Source organism: Mugil cephalus, chromosome 12 (assembly GCF_022458985.1).
Source record: "Mugil cephalus isolate CIBA_MC_2020 chromosome 12, CIBA_Mcephalus_1.1, whole genome shotgun sequence".
NCBI classification, from domain to species: Eukaryota; Metazoa; Chordata; class Actinopteri; order Mugiliformes; family Mugilidae; genus Mugil; species Mugil cephalus.
This window is the reverse complement of record NC_061781.1, coordinates 21,177,090-21,195,010: the sequence shown is the minus strand read 5'-3', so window position 1 is coordinate 21,195,010 and position 17,921 is coordinate 21,177,090. Positions and strand designations below refer to the sequence as shown.

Sequence of the window (17,921 nt, the reverse complement as noted above, 5' to 3'; positions counted from 1 at the left end):
TCGACGACTCAACACTGACCTGCTGATTTCAGCTTTAGAGAAAAAATGATGTCTTTGCTCTCGTATAAAACTGTGAACATTTCATAATCTCCTCATGAATTAAAACAGGGAACAGCAAGCACACACTGAGAGACGGGGCAGTTCGGATTTCTGCTGACGAAATAAGTGACGAGGCCGAGTTTTCACGACGCCCGATACGAATTCTTTCCACCGACGCCATTGTTGTCCGGGGATCAGGACACTTGAAAGAGCGGCTCCAAAATGAACCTATTAGAAGGTATTACCCGCTCTTATCGCCGCTGTGACATGGGACACTTGCCAAAGAAACAAAAGAGAGGCCGTGTTGACTTAAAGGATAAGAAGAGCATTATTCCATATGTTTTCTTTCCGTCAACAAATCCCATGGAAAGACCAAAACTAACAACGTCTTAGTCATTCTCCCCGTCCTGTTTCACGGCCTCGGCTCCGACTCCACGGGTTCGAAAACAGCTCACAATGTGCAGCTTCATATTTTCTTTTTATGCCCTAGTTAGTTCGTGCACCTGCTGCACAAATTGTAGTTTTTAATCAGCAGATTAATACACATCTAGTGCTCTAGTAAATATTTTCAGCAGAAAAAAAGGTAAATGTGGCATAAGTCTTATGCTTATTCTAATGATTTTCTTACAGTGAATAATTATTTAATGTCACGGGGAAAAACATTTCAAATCGAGAAGATCTATGGGTCATAAAGCTAGCAGCTATTAGCTACAGAGCAGCTAACATGTGTCCTACAAATCTACAGGATAAACTTCAAGAAGCTATTAAATAAAGAGAATAAAGTTAAAACACCAACACAAAACCATGTTATGCAAACAACTGACACTACATTTAAGATGTCAGGCAGAGCTTTAAAATGTTGGCGTTTCTTGTATCATGAATTGTTTCTTAAACCTCCAAAACAAGGGATTTACACAAACTCTAAGTGAGTGCCCTGCAGCATTGTTGAGCATTTACGCGTGCGACGACAGCTTTAAACCGGCTGTGCTGAGTTTCTCTGTTAAAAATCAAACAGCAGTTATTGCTGGAGTGTCTCATGTCGGATTTATTATTTAATAATAGTTATTTTGACTAAAATCGCCGAATCACACAGGAGGAGACATCTGTGTTAGAGCCACAGATACGTGGATGACGAAGTCTTTTCTTTATCTAAACCAGTGGTTCTCAACCTTTCTACCATGAGGACCCCGTCCTTATCCTCAGGGTGGATCAAAATCTTAATTTCAAGTGCTAACCTGAACATGCAAGTTAATGAGTTTCCCACATGAGCATTATTAAGATATGGATGGTGTTTGCCCACTGAAATAGTAGGGACCTCATCATTTGAAATGGATGCAGATCATGTTAAGTTTGTATTAAACAAACAACCGTGAGTGAGATCTTTTAATAAAATACAGTAAATCACACTAGTGTAATCCTGTTAACTTCTGTAGTTTAGGTAGATAAAGGTCTCAGTCTCACAGCAGAACTGATCTAAACCATCTGAAGAAGTGGGTTCCAGTTTGATTCACACTGACATTTAGCCTCTATGCTGAATGTGACATCGCTGTATTCACGTGAGGAGTGAGGAGGTTTTGTGAGAGCGTACCTGCTGCAGGTCAGCCATGGAGTACAGGTGGATGTGCTGTAGCAGGTATTCCCTGGGGAAAATCCTGGAGAAAAAGACACACAAAAGAACAAGTTTACTGCACCGTCCTCTACAGAGCTGGTTCATCATCATCAGGACTGAGGCACCGACGAGGCGCTGTTAGTCCATCCATCTCATCCACTTATAACATGCTATTCCAGATGTTTCCTCTCACTGGCAATGGATTCCAGTTCCTCGTGAGGTATCAAAAGATATTCCCAGGTTAGAAAATTCTGGGTATCACCACTAAGTCTTTAAGGAGGTTCTACAAGGAGGCATCTTCAACAGATACTCAAACCATCCCAGCTGGGTTCTTTGCTGGGTTACAGATTTATTTATTAGATTAAATATTGTCAGGAGAGTAGGACTCTGATCTCCCATCTCTAACTATGTATTTTTATAAGTGCAATATGGTGCATTTATTAGACTAAGGGCTACTTTCATGTAATTTTAATGTTCTTGTCCGTCTCTTGTAAGGTTTGCACCATAAACTAATGTCACTGCATATCTGCGTTTGGAGGCTGACCGCCTTAGTAAACTGCTGATTACACAACAAGTACTGAATCCAAGCTTAAACTGGCTCCTAATGCCCTCTGCGAAGACTAGTTTGTAAATAAATAAGGAAACAATGATTCAATGCCGTAGGTACGTGTGAGCACATTTAATGTTTAACCACCAGCCTTTGAGCCCAAGGTGCTAAACAAAGCAGTGACATCAATCCAGACACTGTGGTGAAACGAGCGCATGAATGTTTCAGTTTTCCGCGGACAAATTTGTTTCAAAAGCCACTAAGTGAGATAACGTGTTGATATCTGCGGTTTACGGTGTTTGGGGTAAGAGGCTGGGGAGCGTATTGTGTCAATGAGTGTCCTCACAAAGATATGAAGACGCGCATGTGCGCTCGGAGGCCTCCTCTCAGACCGCTAAGATGGATGGCACCACGTTAAATCCTGGCTAAACCTGTGATGAGTGTCACTAAAACGCTGGGATGTGTGTGCATGTGTGATCCAGACACGTCGTGGCGATATGCACCGCTGATAACCGAGTCTGTTTGGCAGGTTACCAATGGTTACCACATCAGCATTCATAAGACAACACAAACACACGGGGCTGATTGTGCAGTCGGAGCCCAGATGGACACGCCCTTACAGTGTGTGCTAATCTCGATAAAAGCACTTGAGAACTAACACATTTTTAGGATTATATCACAAAGGGCCGACACAGATTGATGCATGTATGCAAATGTACACAACATGCCAACAGCGCACAATGTTTGCACAAGGCCTGAAAGTATTAAAGGCAGAGTTTTATTTCACTATCCTCGGGGATATTTCCACTCCAGCGGACACACCTTTCATTAAAAAACTGTTATCACTGAGCGATTATGGTTGTGTGTGCCGAAGGAGCGTCTGACCCGAGTGAGTGTGTGTCAGCGTGAGGAAGTCTCGCAAATGTGTCTGTGTGTATGTGGCAGGGGTGGACAAGCTAACACGTTGCAATCTAAAGCAAACCAAAGCCGTATCTGTGCACACAGATGTTATCGTGCCAAAGTTACACAGATCATTTTATGTTTAAACTTTTAGGATGTTGTAAGTGTCACCGCTGCTACTTCATAGCCTCACGATAAATAAAGGCGACCATCCTGAGACGCCATCTGGGAGACGCGAGCCCACGGCTGGACGTCCACAGGAGACAGTGGCTCGGTTTTGGACCAGCCTCAAGTGGACATTCAAGGAACTGCAGTTTTTGTCTCTTTCTCTTTGGTTTAAGCTTTTAATTCTGGACGTTGCCGCTCAGAAGAGAAAAAAATAAGAAAAACATCAACTAGACAAGAAGGCACGAGCATTTTTCATCTTCGTCTCATCTGAACATTTAATAAGATGTTTTGTTTGTTTGTCTCAAAAGGTTTCAACTTGTGAACTACGAACACAGACTACTGCCCCCTGCTGTTAGAGGGAGTTATTTTCTCTCACTCACAACGTGCTAACTGGTTGTTGGATGTACCTGTTGTGGTGTGTTCAAGTGCAAACTCTTAGGCAAAGACACAGGCGACCAGAGGAGACTGTACACCGATCCAGCATAACATTATAACCATCCCACTAATACTTGATTAGTTTGAGATTAAGTGAATTTGGAGACAAGGTCAAAATCTTGTGCTGTTCTTCATATTTTTTTGAGTTGTTCCTAAAGGTGTTTTTTGTTTGTGTCTGTGTCAGGCTGCTGCCATCGAGGAGTGTCATTGCTATGTGGTGGGTGTGCCTGGTCTGGTCTAGGTGGATGCTACATGTCTAAGTAACATCCACATGAATCAGGTCCAAAAGTTTCCCAGCAGAACACTGGATTGTCAGTGTTATTTACTTCTCCTGCCGGTGGTTTTAATGTTGAGGCTGATCGGTGTACAGTCAGAGTTCGTAGCTTTGGTGTGTTCGAGTCCTAAACAAGCATCAAAATAACATTTGAGTACTCTGCTACTTGGCTTGAGATCCTTCCCAAACAACCACAACTACATAATTAGAAACTACCTAAGAATGTTGTACCAAGGGCTATGTCTGCATTTATATAAATGAGATGCACGCTCACGTCAGTACCAACACACATGCTATGAAAAGAATAATGCAGCTGGTTACATGAAAAGAGACACGACCACTGTAAAATAAATAATACAGTGAAGGGCTGGGCGGTATGATCAAAAACATATATTGCAGTATTTTGCAAAATTCTGATGGTGTTACGGTATTACGGCTCGGAGAATAAAAAAAAAAAGGAATTAAATATTATCAAGATGAAATCAGATAATGGGGACAAGTACAGTTTAATTTATTTTGACATATTTATTCATAATTAAACAGATTTAAAGTGCTGTGTCTGTGATGTCAACAGGACTGGCTACCGTAATAAATGTAGTCTGCGCGCACCATTTTTTTCTCATTCATAAAAAGCTAAAATTGGGGACATTTTCAGGGACAGCTATAGATGGGAAGCAGGGTCATAACGTGGGACATCTGGTGACCTTAAAAAAGAAAAACCAAACCCCCCATACGACCAATGTGGCACCATTATTTTTGGCACAAGTCTTCTCTTTCTGCCGCTTCATATTTTTTTTTTTAGACCTTTCCATCTTCACCAAATCACAGTGACACAGTCGCACAATGTGTTTTTAGTGTAATCAAATACACTGGTATGTTAAAAATTCATATCATAACAAAAAAATACCGTATTTGGTATGAACTGTTATACCACCCAGGACTAAAAATACGTTTTTTTTTTATTGCAAACAACAGGTATTATTTAGCACTCAGAACTGTTGTTGGTTGACTTGGCAAATTCTTACTTTAGTATCAATGATTTCCGAGCAAACTTTCTGCAAATACATTAAGATCAGCAACATGGGACTAACACCCAAACGTCCACGTCGATATCACCAAGCAACAATAGGATCAGGATATTTGTTTGCGTCTTTCCGTAATCAGCAACTTTGTCGTTATTGTGGACTTTGTGTACTTTGCTAGTACGGAGAGTTGGCAGGTGTAGCAACAGCGGTTTGTGATTAGGCACTTCCACAAACAGTCCCATTCATCCAGTATAAACAGACTCTTTGTGCTCAAACTGTATGTACTTTTCTTGCTGTCGCACATATTAGAAATTCTTACACTTTTACCCGTACGGGGAATACGAACGTCAGTGCCGTCTTATAAAAAGTGTCGCACTGTTGTCTATATACGTTGGTCAATATAAAGACAATAAAGTTGTACCTGAAACTTGACTCCTAATTAAACTGCACCTTATCTTGAGTCTCACCTTCACCGAGCTCTGACAATAAAATAACAGCTTTTTAACTGCGTATTAAGCAACTGAAAGATTCCTCCGCTATCACTGATGTGAACCTCTGATAGCGTCCGACAGCTGCAGCACAGGGCAAAACAACCTCGCCGATCTCTAACCCACAGAACGTGGCCGCGTTTCCGATTCGCAGCTCTCTGCCTGTATGAAACAGACATCTCTCTTCAGACCCCCCCCCCCCCACCCACCTCCCACCCACCCACTGAAGTAGACTGATGACTACGGGAAGGTTTTAGCGCCATGGCCCTCATCAATCCTGCAGTGTTTGGAAGTGGCGGGGCACCGGCCGGCACTCGCTAATGGGACAGAAGTAAACACAGGACGGCGTGATGCGGCTCTGCTTCGCAACAGAGGACGACTAACAAGGCCGATAGGAATACTCCAATAGTCCGTGGTCTCCAGTAACATCTGTTACTTTAAAACATTAAAAAACAGATGCTGCATTGTAGTTACCCGACAGATTTAATTTCCTGTCTGTAGATAATCAGCTAGGTCGTCCCGTACTGCACATTCGGGACAGCTGATATGAATAAAATACACCTATTAAAATACACTTGAAAATACGCTTAAAATACCTGTTCTGCTTTTATCTCCTCATGTTTTATACAGTCCACTCTTTGTTCTTGTCATTTTTCTGCCCCTATGTATCTATGGTGTAGTAATTTCCCCATTGTGGGAGAAATAAAGGTTTTTAATTACAATTTTAATTCTAATTGATGTGGTAAATTTCCACTTAATTCTATTGAGAAACAGGCTAAATATTAAATAATCATATGTATTATTAATTAGTGGATTAATCATTAAACAAATCATCAATATTCTTATATTAACGCATGATGTGGTACATTTCCTGTTAATTCTAATGAGAAACAGATTAAATATCAAATACATGAATTATTAATCAGTGGATTAACTATTAAACAAATCACTAATATTATTATCAAGCTCAGTGTAAAAGCTTTAACGAGATCCTGAATATGTTTCATTTATTATTACAATTCTGTACATATTAATTATGTGCATATTTTGGTTACACTGTTGTGCATTTTATTTTTACACTTATTTTATTTTATTTAATCTTATTTTATTTTATCTTTCTTTTTACTTGTGATGTTTCTCTAATGTGACCAAGTAATTTCCCTTGTGGATCTGTCCAAGTCTAAAACAAGCAAATATTCACAAGCTGAGACTTTAGTTGTTTTTGTTATTTATCAGCAACCTAATTTATTATTCATTCATTTCCGTGGCTGGTTATTATTACCACGCAACTGTTTCAGCTCAAGAGGCAACACAAAAAAAAATTAAATATATTCCTTATAAAAAAAAAAAAAAAAGAAAAAGAAAAAGAAAACCTCATTAAAACGACTCCCACTGACATCGAGATTTTATGAATGAACATTAAATGTGACAAAGAATGAATTAAATTCTCTCCGTCTGCCGGTTCCGTCGGCTCAGAACGTATTAGTGACCCGGAGCGGGTCAAGCAGCATCCATCAGCTCACAGACAAGGCTTTCAGGGTGGGACCCCCACTCAGATAAACAATCATCCCCTCTGACCATCACACACATCAACATACACACACAGGCACACGTCTTTTACACATACGCACATTCCTCTGTGCATGTGTGTGTGTGTGTGTGTGTATATATATATATGCAGATAAAAGTTATGGCAGTATATACATTTGAACTCAGACACACACACACAGATCGTACGAGGAGACGTCAGCAGTATTTAAGTGCATCAGTGTGAGCGTCTCACACAAGCAGCTGATGTTAATCATGAAGATGTATGGTTTTATGTATCATAAAGTCAGCTGTGCTGCAAAAAAAAACATTAAAGAAGCGTTTGAATTAAAGTTCGCTGCCTCATCTTTCTCTGTTTACTGTAGGTGGAGACGTAACAGACCATTTTACAAAAAAAATAAAATATATTTATGCCTGATTTCTTGTGGGTTAAAGATATGTGCTCAGACCTTGTCTAAATCTGACCTGTTTGCAAGTTAAAATGTGTAAAAGTTTCCTTGTTTTTAAATGGGACAAGGCTCCATGACATAATCAAGAACAGTTTTCACCATTTTAGTGAATTCTGAATGAAAAGATAGTGACATCTATGGTGTTACGGGTCAAAGATGACCTGTCCTGATATATTTTGTATCATCTTTGGGGGGGCACATCTAATGAAGAGGAGGGATGACACAGGTGCACAAAGAGAGGTCTTCAAAATCATATAAGGTGACGTGTCATGGCCGTCGATCCCTTATTTTACACAGTCTGCTGGTTAAAAGTAATTCCATGAGAAGTTGTTGGAAGCTTGCAACGTAGCGCCTCTTATTTGGGGTCTTAGTAAACCAGGCCATGAGTTTTAAGAAAATGTTGATTCATTTCGGAGCATCACCAAAGCAGTAGCGCCAGTGTACCTTCGCCTGAGGTCTTCAGCGACGGTTGCTCTGCAGCTGAACAGGTAGGCTCGCAGCGACTGGAGCTGCTGACGGAGGCGCAGGACCGTGCTGAGAGGCTCACAGTGTTCGTACAGACACGGGTTGAGCTGCTGGACGTCCAGCAGCGGCTCCTCGTACACAAACTCCAGGAACTCCTTGGCCTGTTTGGACACCTGGGGGAACACACTGGAGTTTACACGATCGCACGAAGGAAGTAACAACCTCCAACGAGCCGGACTTTCTGTGCTCGTGACGGATTGACGTGAGCCGATGAATCCTCTCTGGGGCAAGTTACAACATGTTAATCCGTGAGCTTTAGAGGTGTCATCTGATTTTTTATTTTTTTCTTCCTTTGGACAGGGCCAGTCTGGTCGTCTCCCCCCCTCCTCACCTCCCCTTCCATCCCCCTCTTTCTTTCCAGCCATTAAACTAATCTAGAATAATCTCTTCTGGCTGTAGCATCATACTTAGCCTACGGACGTGAGAGAAGTATCAATCTTCTCAACCAACTCACAGTAAGTAAGAGAATTTACAGGAACATTTGCTCTTACAGGAAAACAGTGGATCGTTAATGGTGCCCAAATGCATCCTAATAGTTTTTTTTTTAAAAAAACAAAACAATACTAGTCTACTTTTTATGCCTCAGAGTCTGCTGATGTTTCTACTGCATGTTTTCTCATTTATGCATGCGTGCTTTCCCACCTTGTGCTTGCTGGTGTCCCAGTTGTGCAGCAGGCGCGCTGGGATGAGGAAAGAGTTGTCCTGGTGGCAGCTCTGGCAGTAGTACCAGCCACTGTAGTAACAGACCTTCGCCTTCCCCCTGGAGAGGCCTACTGGACGCTGACAACCTGGAGAAAGTCAGTGGTTTAGTATAAGTATGTGCTTACGTGTTACCATTAAACATACAGTAGAAACACTCTTATGTGTCTATGTTCTCATGAGGAAACCATGATTTCTTAGTGGATTATTTACATATCGTGAAATAATGGCTTCATGTCCGTGCAAGTGCAGTAACCACTGGTTGTTTCACTTCGAGGTGTTGCACAGGTGCAGTCTCGGTGTTAAAGCAGCGCGATAAAGCAGGAGAAGAACCGAGATCTGGAAATGTCAAAGGTTGTAAGAGGAAATAACGTGTCAGTTTACTGCCCCTCATTAATTATCACACTGAGCCGGTTGAGCAAACCCGCTGATAATTAACAAGATAGCATGAAATGAACTCTGCAACAACCAGGACAACGACACAGCAGCAATGGACAGACTCCTCTTATTACTCAGTTCTTTATGTTAGATGATATAACATGGCTATAAAAAAAAAAAAAACGTCCTGACCGGATTACAACATTTATTTTTCTTATCCGTCCACACGTTGTCCTGAGCATCTGATTAGTTGAGCTTGCTGAACGTTTTCAAACACCTGGACATTCACCTTTTCTACCAGCCAAAATAACAGCTGTACGCACCTGACGTTGCTCCTGACGTTTTTTTTGTGTGTTTGTCTCTGTCAGGCTGCATCCTGCTGCTGCCATTACTAAAGGTGGGGGTCCCTGGTCTGGTCTAGGTGGGTGGTACATGTCTAAGTAACATCCACATGAATCCCAGGTCCAAACGTTTCCCAGCAAAACACTGAACTGTCACAAGATGATCAATGTTGTTTACATCTCCTATCAGTGGTCATAATGTCATAATGTTATGCCTGATCGATGTACGTGACATAAAAGTAAACTAAACACTGGGAACCAAACATCAAGTCAGTGTGTCATCCATAAAAACAAATATTGATTTTACTGAGTCCACTCTGTGTAATATTGCGTTAACAGTTCATGTTTAGTTCATCTTCTCTTTAATCCATTTGAAGTATTCACCAGAGTCGTGGTTTTCCCCAGTAGTCACAACACAGCGGACTTCAACAAGTAAGAGCTTTGTTGGACCTGAAACACCAAGAGATCTTCTGCTCTATTCAGCCCGATAGCTTCCCCACTCTGCTTTGTCTTCCTGGCTCTTTAAAGTTCATTCTTCACCCAAACACCCGGACTTGGTCCTCTGATCACACACACACACACACACATAGAAACTAGAAACGGCAGCGCTCTGAAGAAGTGCAACAGGTGTCCCTTATCCACACCATCTTAGAGGACATGGGGCCTGGAAGAAAACATCAAATTAAGGGAGGTGGAGAAGAAAAGAGGCCGAAGATTGTTATCTGACGTTTGAGAAAACAGAGGCTTAAGAAAGCCACCGAAAAGAAGAAATGTCAGAGGAAGAGGGACATGTGTCAGCATGTTTGTCAGTGGAGCTTCAGCACGAGAAACAACACGGACGGCATAACTGAATAAGAGGAAAGAGAGAATAAACAGGGGCTACCGAGAGATGGATGAAAAGAATTAACCGCATGAAAGAGAAGGAGGAGGAGATCAAACAAGAACAGATGAGTGCAGACAATAAAAGAGAAGTTGGTCCGGCTACTTTTCTATCGGAGACGACAATCTGAAGTCTGGAAAAAGACAGACAATGGTCTAATCAGCATTCAGAGCTGGATTCCTTCTTTATCAGACCAAAGGGAAAAACAACACTCATGTCGGAGCTCCGCTCAAGGGACTGAATAGTGGACTGTTACTGGCAATCACGTAAATAATCAGAAAATCATCTGATTTTTCTTTAGACCGCTGACGAGTCCCATCACGTTAAAACAGGAAGACGCTCAATTTGTCTAAACAGTAAAGAAAAACAACAATGACAAGCTCATCACCGTGGTCTTTCACTCTACTGGCTGTGATGAAGTTGGGTGTAACACTTATTTACATTCAAATGTACATTTTGCTGCTCTTACAACTTTGATTACCAAAGATAAAGAAACCACAGCCAAAAACTACTGGCTACGAAAGCCAGTCACTCTCCATAGACCTTAAAATGTCCCAACTTTACAGCAGAAATAAACTCCTGAGTAAAGATGTTTATGGCTAATCTTTTCATTAATGACAACTGCACAGGGTTTAATGTTGGTATAACGGCTTAAAGGCCTTCACCCTCCTGTTACCAGGTATCTGATACTCTGCACCATAAAGGCACCGGTGCTGATGCTAACGGTAGTAATCAAACTGAAAAGCAATGCATACTTGGTTGCTTCATTTCGATGCCAATAACCACCCCATTAGTTCTATAGCTGTGCCGATGCTACATGTGACGTCACGTCAGTTTTTCACCTGCATGGATGGAAGTGAACCTTCAAAATGCCTGAGGCCAAACGTTCATCAAAAGTTTGACTTTAATAATTCACCTCAGAAGGTGCAGGCTGGACAACCTGGAACAAATGTTTGAGGAGATATTGTACAAGGGAGGTAACACCTGGATTTTGATTAATCATCTGATGATTTAAAAGTCGGGAAATGTACCATCGTTGACATGTTTCCAGACTTTACGCTACTGAAATGTCCACAAAATGCCTTAAGATAAAGAGGCACCATTTTTTTCCATTTTTCAAGCACCAATTCGGGGACATTTTAAACAGCAGCACCGTTTCAAAAATACCGGTCTGGCACCCAGGGACACACGACCCCTTGGACCAGTTTTTCATGTGCTCCCTTAGTTGTGCCATGTGCTACAGGCCTAGGACACTGGGGGACGATGCACTGACCTGGTTCTCTCCAGATAGTCCGGTTTCCTTCGACCCTCCAAATACATGCTCGTTAGGTTGATTGGTGATTCTAAATTGCCCATAGGTGTGAGTGTGAATGGTTGTTTGTCTATGTGTTAGTCCTGCAACAGACTGGCGAACGTGTCCAGGGTGTACTGCACCTCTTGCCCAATGACAGCTGGGACAGGCTCCAGCAGCCCTGGTAGGATAAGCGGTAGTAAAAGATGAGATGAGACTGATCAAATTGTATGGCGTTATGTCAAGATGGCGACAGCCAAACCTTCATCTTATGCACCACACTGGGTATTTGACAACCTTAAACAGCTTTTTCATGGGTTTTCTTTTGAACCGAGATTTTCAGAGAGTTTCGTTAGTGCGCCTTTTAACTTTCTGAAGAATGTGGGTGACCACACGAACTGCCTTTACACCAGTTACACATCTGATCCCAACATGAGTCAACTTACGTCCAGATGTGATCTGGCGCATTGTGACTGCTATGGTTTTAGACATTTTCTTTGTGTGCCAAACAGTAATCTATAAATTACAAGCATCTATTTTCAAGACAAAGTTTCAGCATTGGATGTTTGTTTAAGTTTCGGTTTAAACTACTGCCTGTGGATTCAAAGGAAAAAAGGAAAACTCTTATCTCACCGAAGGACCCATGATGGAATACATATGTGTAAGTCGGATCTAGGTAGGCTAATTATGGCAATGAGCTCATGCTGTTGTTGGGGTGTATGCTCCTTCAAAAAAACCACAGTCGAGTGGTTGGGAGCCAGCCGGCCGAGGGGATGGTCAAAAGTCAGGGAAATACTGTGTCACTTCGAGGAAACAGCTGACCACCAGACCAGCTTTCTGGCCAACTGCAGCCTCAAATTTGGTCCGCTGCTACTGGGACCGGAGGAACAAAGGAGCATACGTATGGAGCCTGAAAGCGTTTCCAAACTGAATAACAAACTTTAACCTTAACCTCAAATTCTATATCATGAGTAAAAGGAGAGAACACACCCACACATTCAGGCACGTGGTGGGAAAAGGGACTTTGACCACAGCTGCAGCAGCTCTATCATCCGCTCTGCGCAGTAAAACAAGCAGTAAAGCCTCAATAGGAAATGCATGGGGGCTCTAAGGAAGACAACACAGAACACAATAGAACAAAGTATATAAATCTGATAGTGAAATCTTATTGATTAAAACCCCAGAAAGCAGCAAAACTTCCCTAAAACATGCAACAACATCAAAAAGAGGAAACATAATAGAGATAATAAGCAAGTATTTCTACATAATATGTAGAGATATTGAGCTATTATCCAGAAGTAAGCATCGTGATTACATAAGTAATAGTATAAAATGGTTAGAAATTACTCCAACAGAGTTTTACAATTCTCACGAGAGAAGTTTGTCAGATGTTTCCGGTCCAACCAGCATCATCCAGCTGTATAGGTGCAGTTTGAGCAGATTCATAAAGACTCTATTTTCATTGCTACTGTTTGTATATGTTTGAAAGTTTATCTTTTTGAAGGAGGAAACAAATAGTCAGCCTATGAGAGACATTCTGCAGTGTTTGTGATGAAATAATTACTTGGTCAGGTGTTACTGTACAACAAAATAAACATCTGCTAGAACCGTTAGTATCTGCAGGGGGCAGATGTTTTAACCGTAAGAACACACCTTGCTGCAGTTACTTTATTTTGCTGTAGGTGGTGCAGCTGAGTGGCTGGCTAAATACCACAGTAAGTAAAACAAGGTCATTAATTACACCATATACCAACTGAAGCATGCAACAAAAAAAGTATTAGTGCAAGATTGCGGTTGTTTACTCCAAAAAAACTGTGATTTAAACACCAAAGCAGCGTAGACTTAATTAAGAAAGATGTTAATAGACGTGTTATAACTAATTTGTTAGTATAGGGTTGCTTTAGGAAAACTGTAACAGGAAATGGAGCTGCATACAGTTTCTTACATCCATTGAGGGCATAACATTATTGGAAATGTAAATTGTTTAGTTTTCATAAGTGTATGTGCAAATAAACAGCTAACGACTTGAAAATGCATCAGCAAGCAGTGGACGTAGGACGGTATGAGCAAAAATGTATATTCTGATGGCATCACAGATTTTTTTTTTTTTCATATGGAGACATTTGGGGACATTTACAGCTCTGAGATGTATTTTTTTTATCAATATAAAGAAGAAACAGGGACAATTACAGTTTAATTTATTTTGATGTTAAAAGTAGCGCGACCAGCTACCGTAATAACTGCGCAATATTTTTTTTTTTTTCATTCATAAAAAGCTAAAATTGGGGCCATTTTTGGGGACAGCCTTGGACGAGGGACAATTGGGGGGAAAAAAAAGTTCTCTTGTTCTGCTGCTTCATTTTTCAGACCTTTCCATCTTCACCACACCTCACAGTGACACAGCTGCACCATGCGTATATAGAAGCGCTACATTGAGAACAGTTCGGTCTGAAAAGGTGTCTCGTGGTACAAAGCTCCAAACACTGTGTAATCAAATATACAGTTATGCCTTTATATTAAAAATTCACATCATAATGGGAAAAAATACCAGTATTCACTATGAAGTGGTGTACTGCCCAGCCCTATGTGGGCGGGCTCCACGCAAATCGACATAACTACATAATTGACATCATTAATTACGTCAGTGCATCGCGCCGAGCTACGTCCTCCTTCATCAACAACTGCATTTTCTGCCCGTCTCTGATCTTTTATGTGTCTTCCTGGGATGAAGAGAAACGCGGGACAGAGGGAAAAGATGAATGGGAATTCAAACGTAGCTCAAAGGTCCACCGATTGTACCGCGGCTCTCTGTAGTGAGACAGAGAGGGGTCACTTTGACCTGCTCACAGTGAGCGAGCGAGAGACACAGAGATACAGAAAGGCAGCGAGGGAGAGAGAGGTGACCTCACGGCCAAAAAAAAATGGGAGCTCCTGCTTTCATCTGCCCGCCGCTGGTCCAAACCAACACACCTCTGACAGGACACTGGTGTGTGTGTGTGTGTGTGATGTACATGTGTGAATTAAAACTGAAAAGACAAGAGAAGGCTGAGCTTTGATGTGTCTCATTCACACCGACCAACACTCAAACGAAAACCGGGACAAATGGAGAGTCCTATAAGTAAGACGCTGTGTATGAGAGTTAGAGTTGCACAGACAAACGGTCCATCTTTTGATGTGAACCCACCTCCTACTTCCTCCATTGGCTCATATCTCGCGATTCCCACTTCACCCCCAGAGTCCCCCCCCACCTTCCTATCCAACAGATTCACATCATGGTCTCCAGGGGCCTGAGAATGTGCTCCGGTACAACAGCAGGGGTCACCAAACCTGAGGACGCTTTCTGCGCAATCTACACAACGTGTGTGTGTGTGTGTGTGTGTGTGTGTGTGCGCGCGCGTGTGTGTGTGTGTGTGTGTGTTGCAGGGTTACGGGTTGATGGGGATCGCAGCCTTCAAACGAACGACCATTTCCCATCAAAAGGAATCTAAAATGCAGTAATTCCCATATGTAATTAGTTGAATACATTTCACATTTTGATGTTAAATAACCAATCACTCGATATGTATGGATGGAAGTAGCATGCATATGCAAAGGGGCAGACTTGAAACAAGTTCAAAGAGAAAACACAGGAAACCAAAGTAGCTCGCTAAACATCAGGCGGCGGCGGCGGCGAGGTCGCAACCATCAAGAAATCTTCTTAAAAGTAGTGGCTTCCTAAATGAATAATCAGATTTGCATTGATGTAAACAAGAGAGTATCTTTGATGAATTAGGCTCATGGATCTATTGATCTTACAGTACTTGGTCTTCTATTGACACCTCAGTCCTAACTAGTGCCTAATACGAAAATTAAAAAGTAAAGCTTGGAGACCTCCAACAATTTTAAGGCTTTGAAATTTAAATGGTGTTAAAAAAAAAAAAAAAAAAAAAAAACTTTTCAGGACCTGCTAACACGGTGGGAGACTCAGAAGGGATACAGTGAAATAAATGAGGGGGTGACAGCAGGAGAAAAGGAAACAAAAAGAGGGAAAGGCTGCGAGAGTGAATGAACCGGTGAAAGAAAGAGGGAAAGAAATGGAAGAAAGAGGAGGGCAATAAGCGGACTCGGTGAGCAGAGGTGCGCTCTGTATAGAAAATGGACGTATCCAGCTGTCCCGTCCATCCAGCTCTGCCCAGAAACCCTTCAAACAAACAGCCACGACAGCGGCTGACCACTGTAGCATCCCCAGGCCGCTTTCATTCGAACCTTATTCATTCATTCATTCATCCATTTTTCCTCTCCTCCGGTGCTTTAAGCCTACCAATTATCATCAGTTGCCCCCAGACGGCCTCTGTTCTTGTTCCTGTTTCAGCTGGCCTTTCAAAAACGGCCCTGCATTAATAAGCCAGTTGTTACAAATAAAAAGGGAGGTGAGCGGTGATTATTCAAAACCCTCCTGAGAGAGAGAGCGAGAGGGGAGTGGGAGAGGAAGCCCACGTTTCACACCCAGGGAGAGTAAAAGCACCGCCTGCCATTTATGGGGCTGGTATGGAGACTCAGGAATAATAAAGGAGATGGAGGCCGTAATGGGCCTGGAAAAAGGGGATCAGACTCAACACTGAATAATGACAGATAACGGGAATAGGTACAATCATTAAAGAGAGCATCCGCCATTTTCAGATTGTGCTCAGTGTGATTTAGTTTGGGAAATACAATTAACAAACTCTGTGGGTAAAGTAGCATCAACTGAAAACTAAACCTAAAGACACTTTTGGAAGAGTTGGACCTAAATATTTGATTATTTGGAATTTGGATCTTATAGATTTTCCCTTAGTTTTTTCCCTTTTTGGGTAAAAGTTGGATATTAAGTAAAATGTAACATATTTTGTACTTTTTAATTGAACAGTTACAAAATATTTGTAGGGAAGGCAACAGGCGACACAACGCACACACAAAACTACATTAATGTAAAAGTAGTATGCTACTGTTTGGGTTTACAGTGTAGAAAAACCAAAAGCTAGCAAACGTAGCTTCATGACAGCCCTGTTTTATGAAGCATTCTCACACCTGGTCTAGGTGGATGCTACATGTCTATGTAACATCCATGCCAAATTTTTCCTAGCGGATCATTGATTTGTCACAAGATGGTCAATGTTATTTACTTCTTCTGGGGTCATAATGTTGACTTTTCTGCTGAAATTGTGTAAAGTGCTAAACCAAAAACCACATGACATGATCAAGCCGCAGTCGCAGTAAACAACATGACCCTGGCAGCAGAGTGAGCAAGTGGGTGGCTGTGGCTAAGGAGGCTAACGTGCTAGCTGGGGAGCATGCTAAAGCTAAAGCTAAAGCTAAAGCTAGCTGAGTAGTTTTAGTTAGTTGCTACGTAGTTCTGAATCTGAGCCACTGGTATGAGGTTGTGTGGCTGCATTTTGGTTTTGGTTTAGTCTACATGTGCAGGGCGAAACGCAAGACTGTTTGGTACACTGATTTTGTGTTTAGGTGAGCGGGTCGTGACTCAGTCCTGTATCCTCAACCCCTACCCAAACCAGGTTCTGTACCCTTATTCCCCCAATCTCCCCGACCCTCATTCCCTACCTGAACCAGGGTCTGTATCCTCATCCCACCCCTTCTTTTTCCAGGGAGAGAGGAAGCTCAGACAACCGACAGACAGAACTGTGTATTTTGTTGAAAAGCAGTAAAAAGGGCTAATCTCTTGGTGGTTGAAAGTCACAGGGTTGTGTGGGGGCAGCATGGAGAGGGGTGACTCCAGGACGCTGGAACTCACTGCCTTCTTGAGGTGTCGTGAGCCTAACTTAACAAAATATCTGTGAAAACCCCAATGAATTGCAGCATACTGCCCACTGCTGTTGGCTAGGCTAGTTAGCTGGTGCCTTCTTGTTGGTTGCTAGCTGGTAGCCGACTGCTAGCCTGCTGGTGTTTGTTGTGGGATATTGGCACAAGGGATTGTAACGTCTTATCCTGTCTTAAAATGCTCAACTGCACAGGGACTACATTTTTATACAAATCAAAAATGTCTGATTCATCAAATACATTTGATTAAGTTATGCACAATTAAGTGAAGGAATGCTGTGAGTGACAGATGGGTGGTGTATCAGGTTGCTAGCTGTCTCACCTCAGGTCCAACCTTTGCCTAATTTTAAATAGACCGAAAACTTGAAAAACCAAAACCTCTCTTAAGGAAACTCAACGGTCAGTGCACAGTCAATGTTCCAACATGGTGACCACTTCCTTCCCATTAATGCTTCCTGTTGGCACATAAGGCCAAAAGATTTTTCACACATCCGCAAGTTTCTTCTTTAATACTTGAATGTCAAGAAAGTGC

The 17,921-nt window shown here is 41.9% G+C and overlaps 1 protein-coding gene across 2 annotated transcripts in view; it reads right to left on the bottom strand.

Annotated features, from left to right (window-relative positions):
• The window catches only part of plekhm3 (pleckstrin homology domain containing, family M, member 3), a 44,995-nt gene that overhangs the window by 15,115 nt on the left and 11,959 nt on the right, over positions 1 to 17,921 (bottom strand). For both annotated transcript variants that reach the window (XM_047601845.1, XM_047601844.1), the window contains exons 4-6: positions 8,650 to 8,795; positions 7,927 to 8,120; positions 1,628 to 1,691 (exon numbers count right to left, since the gene is read on the bottom strand). In XM_047601845.1, coding sequence (XP_047457801.1) covers positions 1,628 to 1,691; positions 7,927 to 8,120; positions 8,650 to 8,795 — 404 coding nt within the window. The remainder of the gene's footprint in view (positions 1 to 1,627; positions 1,692 to 7,926; positions 8,121 to 8,649; positions 8,796 to 17,921) is intronic.